At 43.9% G+C, this 16,905-nt stretch overlaps 1 protein-coding gene and 1 pseudogene across 1 annotated transcript; both read left to right on the top strand.

Annotated features, from left to right (window-relative positions):
* LOC139412563 (von Willebrand factor D and EGF domain-containing protein-like) overlaps positions 1-8,914 on the top strand; it is a 58,002-nt pseudogene extending 49,088 nt beyond the window's left edge.
* Positions 8,915-14,107: 5,193 nt separating this feature from the next.
* Positions 14,108-16,879, top strand: LOC139413082 (transcription factor 15-like). Its single transcript, XM_071160127.1, has 2 exons — positions 14,108-14,911; positions 15,142-16,879. The coding sequence occupies exons 1-2, from the start codon at positions 14,411-14,413 to the stop codon at positions 15,172-15,174; spliced, it is 534 nt and encodes a 177-aa protein (XP_071016228.1). The 5' UTR covers positions 14,108-14,410; the 3' UTR covers positions 15,175-16,879.
* The last annotated feature ends 26 nt before the right edge of the window (positions 16,880-16,905 follow it).

The following is a 16,905-nucleotide window of genomic DNA, read 5'->3' as shown; positions in this document are numbered from 1 at the left end:
GTGATAAGCCCGCCCTCCTTGAGCTGGTTTGAGACATTACTGACAGAGGCTTGAAACACTACTGCCACCTACAGCTCAGAATCAGAGTCCCACCAATGCAATGGAGATGAGGTTAAACCAAGCTGTAGTGAGACACTGCTTCCTAGTCCTAGCTGACTGATGGAGAAATGTGTGGGCAAAGCGCATTCATAACCCATGCGTAACGCATTCATAACATCCCCACCCACAGCTCTGTGCATGGAGGAACATGCGTGGGACCCAGCACCTGCTCCTGTCCCTACGGCTTTGTGGGGCCACAGATGTGAGACCAGTGAGTTCAGCACACATCATCACAAGTCATTCATCATGCAAATTGAATATGCCATCACTCACAAATGAAGTAGGACCCACACACGTGACTGCTCTGCCACATACAGAGGGTAGTGCGAGTGGCCCAGTACATCACTGGGGCCAAGCTTCCTGCCATCCAGGACCTATATGCCAGGCGGTGTCAGAGGAAGGCCCCAAAAAATTGTAAAAGACTCCAGTCACCCAAGTCATAGACTGTTCCCTCTGCTACCGCACGGCAAGCGGTACTGTCTAGTTCCAAATGGCTCCTTAACAGCTTCTACCCCCAAGCCATAAGACTGCTGAACAATTAATGAAATGGCCACCCGGACAATTCTATTGACAGCCCCCCCCCCCTTTTTGTTTTTACACTGCTGCTACTCGCTGTTCATTATCTATACATAGTCACTTTATCCCTACCTACATGTACAAATTACCTCGACTAACCTGTACCCCCGCACATTGACTCGGTACCAGTAGCCCCTGTATAAAGCCTTGTTATTCTTATTTTATTGTGTTACTTTTCTATAGAATTTTTTACTTTCATTTATTTAGTAAATATTTTCTGAACTCTTACTTGACCTGCATTGTTGGTTAAGGGCTTGTAAGTAAGCATTTCACATATTCGTATTCGTTGTTGTATTCGGCGCACGGGACAAATAACATTTGATTTGATTTGCAACCCTTAATTTGTCTTTTATTCCAAGATGGATCTTTGTCAGGTTACTCGCGTTTAAATTGGATTGGACTTGGCGAACCAATAGTGTTAATGTCAAGGCTGTGTCCCTCCTCACCACAGAATGAAATGGAGCTGTGTCCCTCCTCACCACAGAACGAAATGGAGCTGTGTCCCTTCTCACCACAGAACGAAATGGAGCTGTGTCCCTCCTCACCACAGAATGAAATGGAGCTGTGTCCCTCCTCACCACAGAACGAAATGGAGCTGTGTCCCTCCTCACCACAGAACGAAATGGATCTGTGTCCCTCCTCACCACAGAATGAAATGGTTAGAAAAGTTTATGACATGAACCACTCTAGTAATATCGTGACCTTGGAATTATATGGTTTTATCTGCCAAAATATGACTCTGAGATAATTAGCTGTAAAGTTCCGAACCCTCCTTGATTTGAAAGGTGTGAGAGAAAAAAATTCAAATAATTTTGTATTCTTTTTAACTTAACCTGCATGAATTGGGGTATACCATATAGGTGGAGAACATTGTCCAGAACAATGCTACGTCAATAACGTATATGGTATCTGTGTTGCTCACTATCCCATCTATCTGTTCTGCAGTGGTGTGGAACCGCCACTGTCACAACGGAGGAGAGTGTGTGTCTCCTGATGAGTGTGCCTGTCTGCCTGGCTGGACCAGACCCTCCTGTGAGACAGGTACAGCTCTGGTCCTGGACACTTTCTTTTAGTTTATTAGGATCCCCATTAGCTGTTGCGCATGCAGCAAGCTACCCTTCCTGGTGTGTTCCTCTGTCCTTCTGCTTGCCCTTTGGGGTCTAGGTTGGGCTACTGTAAAGCACTGTGTGACAACTGTCGATGTATGAAGGGCTTTATAAACACATTTGATTGATTGATTGATTGATTGATTGATTGGTCAGTTGATTGGTTGACCATTCTGATTGTCTGTCCTCCAGCTGTGTGCTCCCCTATGTGTCTGAACGGAGGGACTTGTCTTCGTCTGAACACCTGTGTCTGTCCCCGGGCCTTCTACGGCGCCCAGTAGCGGTAAATTGCACGGTAAATTGCAGTCATTTAATTGTTGCACTTAGGAGACACTTTTATCCAACGTGACTTACAGTAAAGTGGCTGCGTACGTTTTTTAGTGTGTGGCCTCCACAACCTTAGCGTTGCTAGCATCACACTCTTACCAGCTGAGCCACACACACACACAACGTTCAGTCTGCCCATGTCCTTGCCCACGTGCTGTCCTGACGACAACACAGAGTCATGGGCCTGCTGTGGGAGTTTTGACTTGTGTATTTACTTGTTGAATGAAAGGAAAACTAATCCAATAGATTGACAGAGGTTTAGGTGCATCTCTTTCTCTCCCACCTCTCTCTCTCGCTCGCTCTCTCTCGCTCTCTCTCTCTCTCTCTCTATTTCTCTCTCCCCACTCTCTCTCTCACCCCCATTGCTCCCCACCTCTCTTTATCGCTCTCTTTCTCCATCTCTCCTCGCTCTCTTTCTCTCTCTCTTTCTCCATCTCTCCTCTCTCTCTCTCTCTCTCTCTCTCTCTCTCTCTCTCTCTTTCTATCTCTTGCTGTTTCCCAGCTGTCTGCAGCCCTCCCTGTAAGAACGGGGGCGTAGGCATGAGAAACAGCGTCTGCTCCTGCGCCGAGGGATACACCGGGTGGCACTGTGAAAAAAGTGAATAAAGCCACGCCACCTCCCCCTCCTCCTCCATGGCCCGCTCCTCCACCTGCTCCTCATTCACCTCCTCTTCCTCCACCCCCCCCCTCTCTCTTCGTCCTCTACCCCTCCTCCTCCTCATCTATTACCCACCACCATATGTGTGTCAGTCTGACAAAGTGCCCTCAACACAGTGGAGCCAGTTCATTCCAGCGCTGTGTTAATGTACAGCATATTGGCGGGTAAATTGAGCCATATGGATGAGGGAAGCATTTGATGGATGCACCCAGTAAGAGGCGCCCGCCCGAGGGAGCAGGAACCAACATTTCAGAGCTTCATGTGGAGACTGGGTATAGTCAAATTGATGCTATGGAGTGCTATTGACTAAGAGTAGTGATGCATGCAAGGGGGTTTTACGTGAAGGTTTTAATTTAGCTATCCATTACCAACCTGCTACTAATGGGTATTTAGTGCCGTGATAGCTTCAGCAATGTGCTCATGGTAGAACTGGCTGTCCTCTCCACCGCATTGATTACGCCTATCAGGTGCAGTAAATGCGCGGGTCAGTTGACAATCTCTCTCTGCCGTGTGAGATACTGTGGATCGTTATTCTGGCTAATGTGTAGGAGCTGAGATGGTAAGTTCAAGTCTCTCCCTCTCCATCCCGCCCTCCCCCCCCTTATGCAGGTGTATGTGAGCCCATGTGCGTGAGCGGCGGGCGGTGCGCGGGCCCAGATGTGTGCGACTGTCCATCTGGATGCAGAGGAAAGCGGCGCGGTAAACGTCCGTGGGCTCCCGCAGGAGTTCCACAGTTTGCACCGCCACCTGTAAACAGACGCCTCCACGCTAGCTGTGGAGGCGTGTGCGTACGGAAACAATTAATCATGGCGTTTGGGATGTGTAGTGGTTCACCGACGGCAGGCGATCACAAACAAGCATTTAATAGCAGCAGGTAGTCACCTAGAATGTTTAACCGCTTGTGAAGCGCTTTATGCAAAAGCCTGTTTATGGACACAATTACAACATGGCAAAAGATATTCTGGTGTCACTCTGTTTATTTCAATGGTTCCTAAGGACTTCATAACACATTCATAACGATACATTCAGAACGTTCATAAGCCATACATAACACATTCAGAATGTTCATAAGCCTATACATAACACATTCAGAATGTTCATAAGCCATACATAACACATTCAGAATGTTCATAAGCCATACATAACACATTCAGAATGTTCATAAGCCATACATAACACATTCATAACGATACATTCAGAACGTTCATAAGCCATACATAACACATTCAGAATGTTCATAAGCCATACATAACACATTCAGAATGTTCATAAGCCATACATAACACATTCAGAATGTTCATAAGCCATACATAACACATTCATAACGATACATTCAGAACGTTCATAAGCCATACATAACACATTCAGAATGTTCATAAGCCATACATAACACATTCAGAATGTTCATAAGCCGTACATAACACATTCAGAATGTTCATAAGCCATACATAACACATTCATAATGATACATTCAGAACGTTCATAAGCCATACATAACACATTCAGAATGTTCATAAGCCATACATAACACATTCAGAACGATACATTCAGAACGTTCACAAGCCATACATAACACATTCAGAATGTTCATAAGCCATACATAACACATTCAGAACGATACATTCAGAACGTTCACAAGCCATACATAACACATTCATAAGCTATTCGTAACTCATTCATAAGCCAGAGTTAACTCATTCATCGGCAGTGGTTTGTGAATTGATTGATGTTGTGTTGTCGCTCCCCAGTCACTTGTCTACAGAAGCGTCTGAATGGAGGAGAGTGTGTTGGCCATAACACTTGCCACTGTCCTCCAGGCTGGCAGAGCATGCTATGCCAAGTCCGTAAGTACGCCTACATTCGCGAGCCTACACACACACTCACGCACACACACACACTCACGCACACACACACACACACTCACATACACACACACACACTCTTCCTCTCTGAAGAGAGTGGTGTGTTTAGGTTAATTATCTGAAATCGTCTGTTAATTGCATCCCACCACCCTAGTTCTTCTGTGGAGAGTGGAACTCTCTCTGTGACAAATGTTCTGTCTCCTTCCCCTATTACGTGTGTCTAGCGTACGCCAGGTCTCTACTACAATTACATTGTTAGGTGTAGAACAGAGGAGGCTGGTGGGGGGAGCTATAGGAGGACAGGCTCATTGTAATGGCTAGAAGTCAAACATGAGGTTTCCTTATGTTTGATGTGCTTGATACTGTTGTCACGAATCCCGTTTCCTGAGTCTGTTTTTTGCCTGTGTTCTGTCCTGGAGTGTTTTTTCCGGCGTCCTGGAACGCACCCTGTCTGGTTGCCGGGCAATGTAGCCAGTTGGGAGTTCTGATTACCCGCACCTGTATCCCATCAGCTATCTGCACACCTGGTCCTGATCATCATCTCTCCTCTTCATAAGCCCGGACCTGACATCCATTTCCTGCCGGATCGTTAGCCATGAACAGTATGTTGTGCCATAGTATCAGCCTCAAGTTGGATAGAATTTGTTTTGTTGTTTTTTACGTATTGCTTGCCTTAAACTTACCTCCGTTTGTTCTGTCTTCAGTTACAGTGCCTTGCGAAAGTATTCGGCCCCCTTGAACTTTGCGACCTTTTGCCACATTTCAGGCTTCAAACATAAAGATATAAAACTGTATTTTTTTGTGAAGAATCAACAACAAGTGGGACACAATCATGAAGTGGAACGACATTTATTGGATATTTCAAACTTTTTAACAAATCAAAAACTGAAAAATTGGGCGTGCGAAATTATTCAGCCCCTTTACTTTCAGTGCAGCAAACTCTCTCCAGAAGTTCAGTGAGGATATCTGAATGATCCAATGTTGACCTAAATGACTAATGATGATAAATACAATCCACCTGTGTGTAATCAAGTCTCCGTATAAATGCACCTGCACTGTGATAGTCTCAGAGGTCCGTTAAAACCGCAGAGAGCATCATGAAGAACAAGGAACACACCAGGCAGGTCCGAGATACTGTTGTGAAGAAGTTTAAAGCCGGATTTGGATACAAAAAGATTTCCCAAGCTTTAAACATCCCAAGGAGCACTGTGCAAGCGATAATATTGAAATGGAAGGAGTATCAGACCACTGCAAATCTACCAAGACCTGGCCGTCCCTCTAAACTTTCAGCTCATACAAGGAGAAGACTGATCAGAGATGCAGCCAAGAGGCCCATGATCACTCTGGATGAACTGCAGAGATCTACAGCTGAGGTGGGAGACTCTGTCCATAGGACAACAATCAGTCGTATATTGCACAAATCTGGCCTTTATGGAAGAGTGGCAAGAAGAAAGCCATTTCTTAAAGATATCCATAAAAAGTGTCGGTTAAAGTTTGCCACAAGCCACCTGGGAGACACACCAAACATGTGGAAGAAGGTGCTCTGGTCAGATGAAACCAAAATTGAACTTTTTGGCAACAATGCAAAACGTTTTGTTTGGCGTAAAAGCAACACAGCTGAACACACCATCCCCACTGTCAAACATGGTGGTGGCAGCATCATGGTTTGGGCCTGCTTTTCTTCAGCAGGGACAGGGAAGATGGTTAAAATTGATGGGAAGATGGATGGAGCCAAATACAGGACCATTCTGGAAGAAAACCTGATGGAGTCTGCAAAAGACCTGAGACTGGGATGGAGATTTGTCTTCCAACAAGACAATGATCCAAAACATAAAGCAAAATCTACAATGGAATGGTTAAAAAATAAACATATCCAGGTGTTAGAATGGCCAAGTCAAAGTCCAGACCTGAATCCAATCGAGAATCTGTGGAAAGAACTGAAAACTGCTGTTCACAAATGCTCTCCATCCAACCTCACTGAGCTCGAGCTGTTTTGCAAGGAGGAATGGGAAAAAATGTCAGTCTCTCGATGTGCAAAACTGATAGAGACATACCCCAAGCGACTTACAGCTGTAATTGCAGCAAAAGGTGGCGCTACAAAGTATTAACTTAAGGGGGCTGAATAATTTTGCACGCCCAATTTTTCAGTTTTTGATTTGTTAAAAAGTTTGAAATATCCAATAAATGTCGTTCCACTTCATGATTGTGTCCCACTTGTTGTTGATTCTTCACAAAAAAATACAGTTTTATATCTTTATGTTTGAAGCCTGAAATGTGGCAAAAGGTCGCAAAGTTCAAGGGGGCCGAATACTTTCGCAAGGCACTGTACTCATCCGGATCATTTACCCCATTCCCGCCTGGTCGTCGGAGGATTCCGCTACCCCATTGGATCCACCTATTTACTCCCATCAACTCACCACCGCTGCCCGCTACGCCACCTGGATATATCTACCCATTCACATTCACTTGTAAATAAATACTCACCTTCTTCCTACTCTCCTTGTCCTGGTCTGCTTCTGGGTTCGATTTTGAAAGAACGTGACAACTGTTCCATTCAATCCATTCCAGCCATCACAATGAGCCCGTCCTCCTATAGCTCCTCCCACCAGCCTCCTCTGGTGTTGACTCCTGAGACCAGCTCTACACAGTCCTGGGCTGGTTTATGATACCAATGAGATACCGATTTAGACAGTGGTTATTCCCCCAGAGTTACTGCTGATAAACAATTTTATTTATTTCTTTATTTTCTTAAGGGGTAGATCAGCTTTAATATTGCAGCTAGATTGTGACTTCCATCAATGTAATTGTCTACATAATTTCCAATCCCCCATATATTTTTGGGGAATATATATATATATATTCTACATATTCTATATTCTATATTTTATGTATATTTTCCTTTATTATGTTCCCCTAACCCTACCACCCCTCTTCTACTTCCAGCTTATACACACTATATACATTTTTATGTACACAGTATATTTTACAATAGTTCTCTTTTATTGACGTTTATTGCCAGTTTCATACGTCTCTAAAACGTCCCTCGTCAGCTCACTCTCACCACCACCATGCTTAACAAGCTCTCCGTTAACAACTTTTATCATCTGCTCATCGCAGCAGCAACAACAACAACAACCACAACAACCACGTTAACAATCCGCTGTGTGTGTTGGTTGCACACACACAAACACTGACAGCTACATCTCGTCAGAGTATCACTAGTAGTGCCTGCGTGAGCTCGTTTAGCATCCCAGCATTAACCAGCCAATACATGACTTTGAAGAATGACTCGGGAGTCATGAGAGGAACGGAAGCACTTAACTCCCTTTATAGTGAAGTCACCGTACGTAAAGATGAGTCATCACTTCTGTTTATCTGTTTACACTGCCTCAGCCCTGTTTATTTCTTTCTATCAAACCACTAATAGCTGTAAGTAAATCTCCCAAGTATACGGCGTAATAAAATCTATAAAATTCAGTCCACACAGGGGTATTCAAGTGTATAATAAAGTCATTCCTGCCTTAAATTCAAAGGCAGTCCCAGTGTTCACATTTAGTTATGCATGGTAATGAGGTTGGATGGGATGATTATGGCGACTGTGTTGTCGTGGCTCCATTTTGGCCCCTCTCTGGGACTTACCCAGAATCCTCAGGATGGTAATATGAGTAGAGAGAGATTAGTGTCAGCTCTGTCATTATGACGATGCCATTATTAGGATGCTAGGCTGATTTAGGCCTCGTTCCTCACCTGCTGCCTCTCTCTCTCTCTCTCTCTCTCTCTCTCTCTCTCTCTCTCTCTCTCTCTCTCTCTCTCTCTCTCTCTCTCTCTCTCTCTCTCTCTCTCTCTCTCTCTCTCTCTCTCTCTCTCTCTCTCTCTCTCTCTCTTCTCTGCATTGTGATTTTCATTTCAAATTTGACATTTCTCCATTGTGATTTCTCTGTCATTTCTACAGCACTCTGTGAACAGAAGTGTCTTTATGGGAGCCGATGTATCCGCCCTAATGTCTGTGCCTGCAGGAAAGGATATTCAGGGGTCCTGTGTTCCCATAAGGTAAGTAGATACATCACCCCAACACTTACTGTGACTGTAATCAAGAGAGGAATTGGGAATATAATTTGAAAGCTGAGCACCAAGCTCACGCCTGAAAGTCAGAAATCTCTTATTGATGGGGGCTTTTCCACTCTTTTGCATTGGCTGGTCCATTTCAAGACTGTATGAATGCACGGTGGAATAAGTGTGGCCGAAATATGTATGGTGTTTTTCAGCTCCCAATTCCACGAGGCTGATGGAGGTCTGTGAACTATGTACTGAAGATGCTGGGCTGAAACAAGACAATGAAACTCCTAATGGAACCACCACACTGACTATTAGGATTCTCGATGCCCATGTCTTTTGTTTCTTCAAAATAATTTGTAATATACGTCACAATTCCAAAGATTATGATCTGTACATAATATATGTATAATATATGTATAACACTTTTTCTTATAACCAATAATACTCTATTTTATCTATTAAAGTCTGGCTTTAAAAAAAAAACTAGATTTAAACAAAGCACAAAACAGTCCTGTATACTGTGGAACAAACTCACCGAGTTGGCAGTTTTACGATCAAACTAACAACTTGCTTGGAATTGTCATTTATTTGGTTGTCTGATGCTTTTATAATTTTATACTGTTGTACATATGTACAATACATAGTCTCGATCCTCATTCTGCATACAATCATTTCTTAAAATGTGAGAAGAAATGTGGTTTGTGTAATGTCTATATTTTTTTGAATTTGAGCTTTATTTAAACAGGTCACCGTTGTGATCAGGGTCTCTTTCGCAAAGGAGCCCTGCACACACAATCTGCACATGCAATTCATAGACCAAATCAAATGAAAATCAGAGAAACAAACTAAAATACAGCACAACAAACAATCAAGAAAACAGCCACATTCCACAGCAAATAGTTCCCCAATCAATATTTACATTTTCCCTATGCGGCATCAGAGCATCCAATTCCAGTGTATTTTGCAGTTGGTTCCAGTAATGAGGTGCATTAAAACTAAAAGCTGATTTACCTCATTTGGCCCGAGCAATCTCAAGAGTTAACCAACCATGGTTTGGTCTCTCATATATATATTTTTATACTTTAACAACAAAGTTAGGTAAGTTGAAAGCTTGTGTAGTAGGGCTTTGTGAACAAATAGGGAGTAATGACTTGATCAATGGGACTTTAATGAGGACCAGCCAACCTTTTGATACAGGATGCAGTGATGAGTATTAAAACTGTCGCCAGTGATAAAACAAATGTCCCTATGGTAGACTCCAACCTAAGTGTATGTAAGCTTCCGACTTCAACTGTATTTATAAAAAAGGAGCCGTAGCTTTTTAACTAGCTCATCCGTATGTTTTTTTAAGCATTAAGTCTTTGTCAACCCGTCCAATGAATAAACATGTAGTCCAGCTGAAACATTCTTGTGAGAACTAGAGAACAACATATACAGTATTTAGTCCTTTCTGCAATAAGTCCAAGTTTTAAGCCAACGAAGGCTTTCTGTAAGGTAACAAGGTCAGATTGCTGCTCTAACACATAAAAGTGTGATGGATCCGCACTCAAAAATATGTCCCATAAAGCTTACTTTTATACATGAAGCTTTATGCAACATATTTTTTGAGTGCGGACCCATCACACCTTTTGTTTGTCTGAATTCACGGGTTTTACACACCAGCCGCGCTTCTGGAAGAGCGCGATGGTCCCCTTTTGCTTTGTGCAGCTCTAACAAAGCCTGGTCAACAGTTGGGGCAATGACGTACATGACAGTGTTGTTTGCATACAGATGAATAATACAAGTTTTAACAGATATACCATTCTCATTTACATAAATAGTAAAGAGAACAGGTCCCAGTACTGACCCCTGTGGTACACCTTTTGTCATATGCATGAACAATTTACGATCGAATCTGTGCATACCAAACCATTTATAAATGAGGCCCCTGGTAATGATGCAGTGAGGAAGTTAGGGGGACAGGGGTTAGAGGGATGCCTCACCTAGCCCAGGGGCCACAGACATTCACTATGTAAGTCACTGGAGGTGGAGGATGAGGAGGAAATGGGGATTAAGCAGATAAAACCACCACCAAACCGCATCAACTCTGAGCCAATTACGACAGGCTCCAGCAGCCTTTTGTCGTTGGTTTTCAAATCTCATTAAAATGAGTCTTAGTTGCCCTGTTTGAGCTCAGTAGGATTAGTCTTTTTGCAAGTCAGTTGATGTTTGCGTATCTTTGTTCTAATCCCCCGTACTCTGCATACGGGCAGCTAATTCTAGTTGAACCCAAGCAAGTAGCCTCTGCTTTTGAAATAGTGTTCTGAATAATTCTGTGGCAACCTCACTAACTCCTGGATGGTAAATATCATGGGAAGGCCTGAGATCCACCCTCAGTGATTGTCTCTCTCGGTTAAAACTTTGAGAAGCGGAACAAACTTTGTGATGGGAAATGACTGTTGTATTCTCTGCTGTTTATCCCTCACAAGATGCTGAAAGATATGAGTTTATGGAAATGTGTTTCTTTTGGAATAACTGAATTGCTTGCATTAAAAACACTGTTAATTTTGTCACAGACATGACCATGTATCTTCCTCTTCAACAAAATGTAGTCACAACTTACCTTTCTGTGTCTGTTTGACTGTGTCTGTCAGACTGTCTCTGTCTGACTATTTCTGTCAGACTGTCTCTATCTGATTGTGTCTGACTCTCTCTGTCTGACTGTCTCTGTCAGACTGTCTCTGTCTGATTGTGTCTGACTGTCTCTGTCAGATCCTCAACAGTTCTACAGCTGCGCCTCTGAGAGCATCTTGACTGGCTGCATCACCACTTGGAATGGCAACTGCAAGGCACCCGACTGTAAAGGCGCTACAGAGGGTGGTGATTCCGGCCCAGTACATCACTCCCTGCCATCCAGGACCTCTACACCAGGTGGTGTCAGAGGAAGGCCCCCAAAAAATTGTCAAAGACTCCAGCCACTCCAGCCATAGAGTGTTCTCTCTGCAACTGCACGGCAAGCAATATCAGTGCACCAAGTCTGGAACCAACAGCACTGTGAACAGCTTCTTCCCCCAAGCCATAAGACTGCTAAATAGCTAATCAAATCGCTACCTGGACTATCTGCATTGACCCTTTTTCGCACTAACTCTGTTGCACTGACTCTATGCACACAAACTGGACCACCCACACACTCACACATACTTACCCTGAAACCCCAACACACACACACACACTTAACATGCGCACACATGCATACTGACGCCACACTCACTCACACACAAACACACACACTTTCACACTAAACACATACGCTGCTGCTACTGTCTGTTATCTATCCTGTTGCCTAGTCACTTTACCCCTACCTATATATACATAGCTACCTCAATCACCTCTTACCCCAGCACATCGACTCGGTACTGGTACTGCCCGTAAATAGCCATGTTATTTTTACTCGTTATTGTTATTCGTTATTCGCTGTGTATTTATTCCTTGTGTCACTACTTCTACTTTTTATGTTTAACTCTGCGTTGTTGGAAAATGATCCGTCAATTAGAATTTCACTGTTAACCTGCACATGTTGTTTACGACACGTGACAAAGGTATTTTATTTTATTCTCCCTCTGTCTCTCTCTCTCTCTCTTTTCACCCTGTCCTCTGTTAGTCCCCAGTCTCACTGTCTGATCTCTCTAAACCCTTCATATTTACCAATAAAGTGTGCCTGTACCCCGTCTATGGGTGGTAATCAAAGTGATTTGGGAGGTGCAAAGTTTCTTCGTGTTGCATAATGGTCCAGACGCAAAGGGGAGAAGCAGCTGCTGCTAATGACCCGACTAACAGAAAGAAAAAGCTGAACTACACCTAACTACACCTCTCTTTTAGCACAGACAGACAAGCACGTAGGCCTGCACCTCGCTCCTTGAATCTCTCAGCCCCCTCTCCTCTCCTCTCCCTCTCGTTCTCCTCTCTCGCTCCCACCTCTTGTCGTTCTCTCCCCTATCCCTCTGCTCTCTCTCTTCCCCCTCTCTCTCAGGAGCAGTTTGCCTCTGAGCTCTCCCTCTGTCAACAGTGTTAGTGACAGAGCTGCTGCGTCAAACATGTCACGCACTTGTCACGAGTAAGTCAACCAATGTGCTGTCACACACACACACACACACAGCCCACACACGGCTGACACAGCACCATTCCTGTGCATGTATGCCCGTGCCCACCTACACAAATAAAGGCTGTCAAAAGTACTTCTGTCAAAATGGCTCATAGTAGTTCCACACCAGTGCGATATTGCCATCTAGTGATGACATGCAGTCTATTGCTATATAACCCATAGTATAGACTTGAAATACCAAAACAAGAACGCACATACAAATCACCTCCCGTCATTTTTTTACATTTTCATTTCCACAATTTATGCTTGCATTGATTAGCATCAGTTGGCCCTTTGAAATCATTCAAACCTATTGACATGAAATTGCTGTGATTAGAATTATCTTTTCACACAACTTACCTTGCTCCCGGGAACACAAACTGTTGTTGGTATCACGACAAAGAATCTTGGTATGATGATCTTAAAGTTTACTGAAGTAACACTATATAAGTGACTTGTGCATTGACAGATATTTATATCAAGGCTAAAGATGGCACAGGTTATGGGGCGACTGCCATGGGGTGGAGGAACAGCTGGAGGGTGACTGATACACCTGGACTATTCACTCACGGTCCTGGTCGGAGGGCGCTGAAGCTGGTGTCATGACTCTAAGACCAAGGAGTAATTCCTTCACTGGGGTTTGAACTGAGTTTGAATTTGAGTTCTGAGAGTTGTTGACATGCTGTAACGAAGTAGCACTTCCCCCGAAATGCTTCCCCAAATCATACTGACAGGATTTCTAGGAACACACATCCTAATGCGAAACTTTGCAACGTGTTCTAAATATCAGTGTCATTTGACTGACACAGTGGTCTAATGTAAACCGGATGACTGTTTTCACTATGTCCAGATTTGCATTGTCATCATTTCGTGACCTTTGCACCTTTGCGTGCAATAGAAGCTTGTGCGAATGTGTGCATGTTGTTGAGGCGTCCGGTAGTTAGACTCAGCGGGAGAAGATGAAAGACTTCCAGGAAACAGGAGATGAGAAAATGAAGGTTTGTGATGAAGGAGGGAGTAGAGTCACAGCATGACCATGTCTTTACCTAGGCTGAGAGTGGGAGAAGGTTAATGTAGTGCATCGACACTGTCACACCCTGACCCCTCAATGCGTGCAGATCTGAAGGGGCTGGATAGGTATAAGCAGTGTAATGGTCAAGCTTCCACCTTACAGATCTGCAAACATGGAAGGGTTAGGGGTCAAGGGGCAGGGGTTAGGAGCAAAGTGGGAGTGTGCTGGCTCTCTGTGGAGGGGGGGGGGGGGGGGTTATATATATAAACCTCTAGCACCCAAAGAACCACGACAGGTGGCCTCTACTCTCTAGCCTCCACCTGTCTTTCCTTTTCCAGAGGCCGCATGCATGGTGACTGGGCTCAGAACGGATCCGTTATTCAAGAAATGGCATGCTGCTCTGCCAAGGGAATGGCGTGAGCCCAGTTAGCGCAGGATCCCCCACCCCCAGTCACCGGATCACACGGCGGCAGCTGGTCCCAGGTGCTGTTTTCACTCTGCTTTTATAAAGTGGTTGGCAGCAGTCGGCTGCACCATGAAACAGACACAGTTGCAGCTCAGTCCCCCCGCCTTAGACACCCAGCCAGGTCCACCATGAAGTCCACAGGGAGCGAACAGAGTGCCACGCCGGACGGTTTCCCCTCCGACCTGGACGAGCTGGATAGTGGAAGCGAGGAGAGCTCCGACAACAAGTCGACGGGCGGCGGCTGTAGCCCCCAGGGAGGGTGCCGGGAGGGAGCCAGGCAGAGGGAGAGGGGGTGCAGCAGGCGTCTGCCGGGCGTTAGCAAACAGAGACAGGCAGCCAACGCGCGGGAACGGGACAGAACCCACAGCGTGAACACGGCCTTCACCGCGCTGCGCACCCTCATCCCCACAGAACCGGCCGACAGGAAACTGTCCAAGATCGAGACGCTGCGCCTGGCGTCCAGCTACATCTCCCACCTTGCCAACGTGCTGCTGCTGGGGGACGAGTGTTTGGACGGACAGCCCTGTCTCAGGTACCACAGCATCCTGCAGAGCAGCACCAACATCAACAGCAGCAGCCCCCCGCTCAGGCCCATATGCACTTTCTGTCTCAGTAACCAGAGGAAAACGGTGAGTCCTCAAAATAAATCAGTATATATTGGTTGACAGGCTGTGGGCTATCATGGAAGGCTGCACGTAATCTCCACAAAATAGGATGGATGAATGGGATTTGGCTACATTTAGATAACGGGCCAGTACTTTATTTAAGATTGGAGCAATTCCATAACAGTCATCACAATCAATAGTATTTCAACGGTTTTATGTCAATGTAAACTACTACAATTTCTCTACCCTCACAGCTCAGAGATGGAGAAAAGCACACAGCCATCTGACATGGTCACGCACTACTGTCAAGACCAGGATGCATACCAAGTCACACAGATGTTTACATGTACCTACGAGTGAGAAAAAAAAACGATATAACTTTGTACATATTTTTGCTAAATCTTAGGACAAACCCCCCCCCCACTGAAATGCACTTTCCGTTCTCACATGTGCGTCTTATCCACTGTGTTTTGGTCAAATTGTAACTCGAGCACAATGTGTAAGGTTCCACCTGACAGTGGGCTATTTCGGTATCAGAAATAGTAAGCCCTAGTGTCGCGCTCCTAAAAACACAGTCTCGCCTCCCCCATGCAGCCAGTCACATGGTTGTAACCCAAGCCTAGGCCGTGCAGCGGTTGCTGTCAGTAGAGTAGTGGACTGGTAGACTTGTCTCCTGACTGACTCATCTTTTGCCAACTGAGTATAGGGTGCCTTGCTCCAGATTATTATAAATTCAAACTCAATTCAATAGCCCCAAATATACTTTGGTAGCTGTAAAATTGTATTTCATTTTAACCAGGATAGTCCACTTAGTAAATGAGTATAAGCCACTGCTTTCATGGGAGTCTTGAAATCTAAATGGGGGAGGCAAAACAAATATAAAATGTGCTTGAATATTAAATATATATATAAATATTAAAGTGTTATATATAGCCCCCCCCCCCACCCCACTAGTACAGCAGAAGCAACCCCACTTGGTGTTTACAAACTTTACCACAACATCAAATCATATTCCATGTCAAATGTAACATGGTGTGGAACAGAAGAAAACATAACATACATATATGTAATCACTGCTTTTGGGAGCTCAATGTTATACCGTATGTTGAGAAATGTTTACTTGCATGTATTGCACAAGCCTTTTCACAATTCACAAACACACAATAGTTCTGCATGTGTGTCTGTGCAGTATTGGTTGCACATTTGAAGGCCCAATGCAGCTGTTTTTATATCAGCATCAAATCATTTCTACATTTCTACAAAGTACCTTACTGTAATAGATTTCCATTAAAATGGGAAAAACGTTGCTTTTTAGCACAAAACTTTCTCAAGCTAGAATTTTGCTAGGACTGTCTGGGAGTGGTCTGAGTTGGAAGTTTGGAACTCTTATTATAGGTCATGGTGTATTAACTGCATGGTGATGTCACAATGGAAAGTCAAAACTCCCACCCATGCAAACCTGCTGATCAGAAGGTCCTGTGTAGATTGTATTTTCAACCAGCAACTACCAGGAAATAACACAGATCAAATGTTTTCATACTTTTACAGTGTTACTTTCATCAGCTCAATATAATTTAAAAGACCGGAACAGAATTGACTGCACTGGACCTGCAACACCTTTAAGCTTAACACAATATTTTTATTTTATGCATTGATTTGGGTATATATTAAATTACTTCAAAATCATGCAAGATAAAAATGAATTATCCAAAACAAATAACTTGTTGCACACGGATTGCAATACACTTTTACCTCAATGAAGATCTGAATGTATTAACCTAATAGAATTATAGGCCTACCTCCAAGTCTATTGTAATGTGTAGCATTGTTGTAAACATACTTGAATTTCTCATAACTTATGGAAGACAATTGTCCTCTGCACATAAACAATGAGAAGCTGTTTAAGAAAAAAATAATGTATTTTTGTACAATTAGTTAAAAATATATATTATTTGACTTGTAAACACAATCATTAAACTACTTTCAAAATAATATTGGACTGATGACTTGAATGTGCA

The sequence above is a fragment of the Oncorhynchus clarkii genome, chromosome 7 (genome assembly GCF_045791955.1).
Source record: "Oncorhynchus clarkii lewisi isolate Uvic-CL-2024 chromosome 7, UVic_Ocla_1.0, whole genome shotgun sequence".
In the NCBI taxonomy this organism is placed as follows: domain Eukaryota; kingdom Metazoa; phylum Chordata; class Actinopteri; order Salmoniformes; family Salmonidae; genus Oncorhynchus; species Oncorhynchus clarkii.
This window is presented reverse-complemented; position numbering and strand designations above follow the sequence as displayed.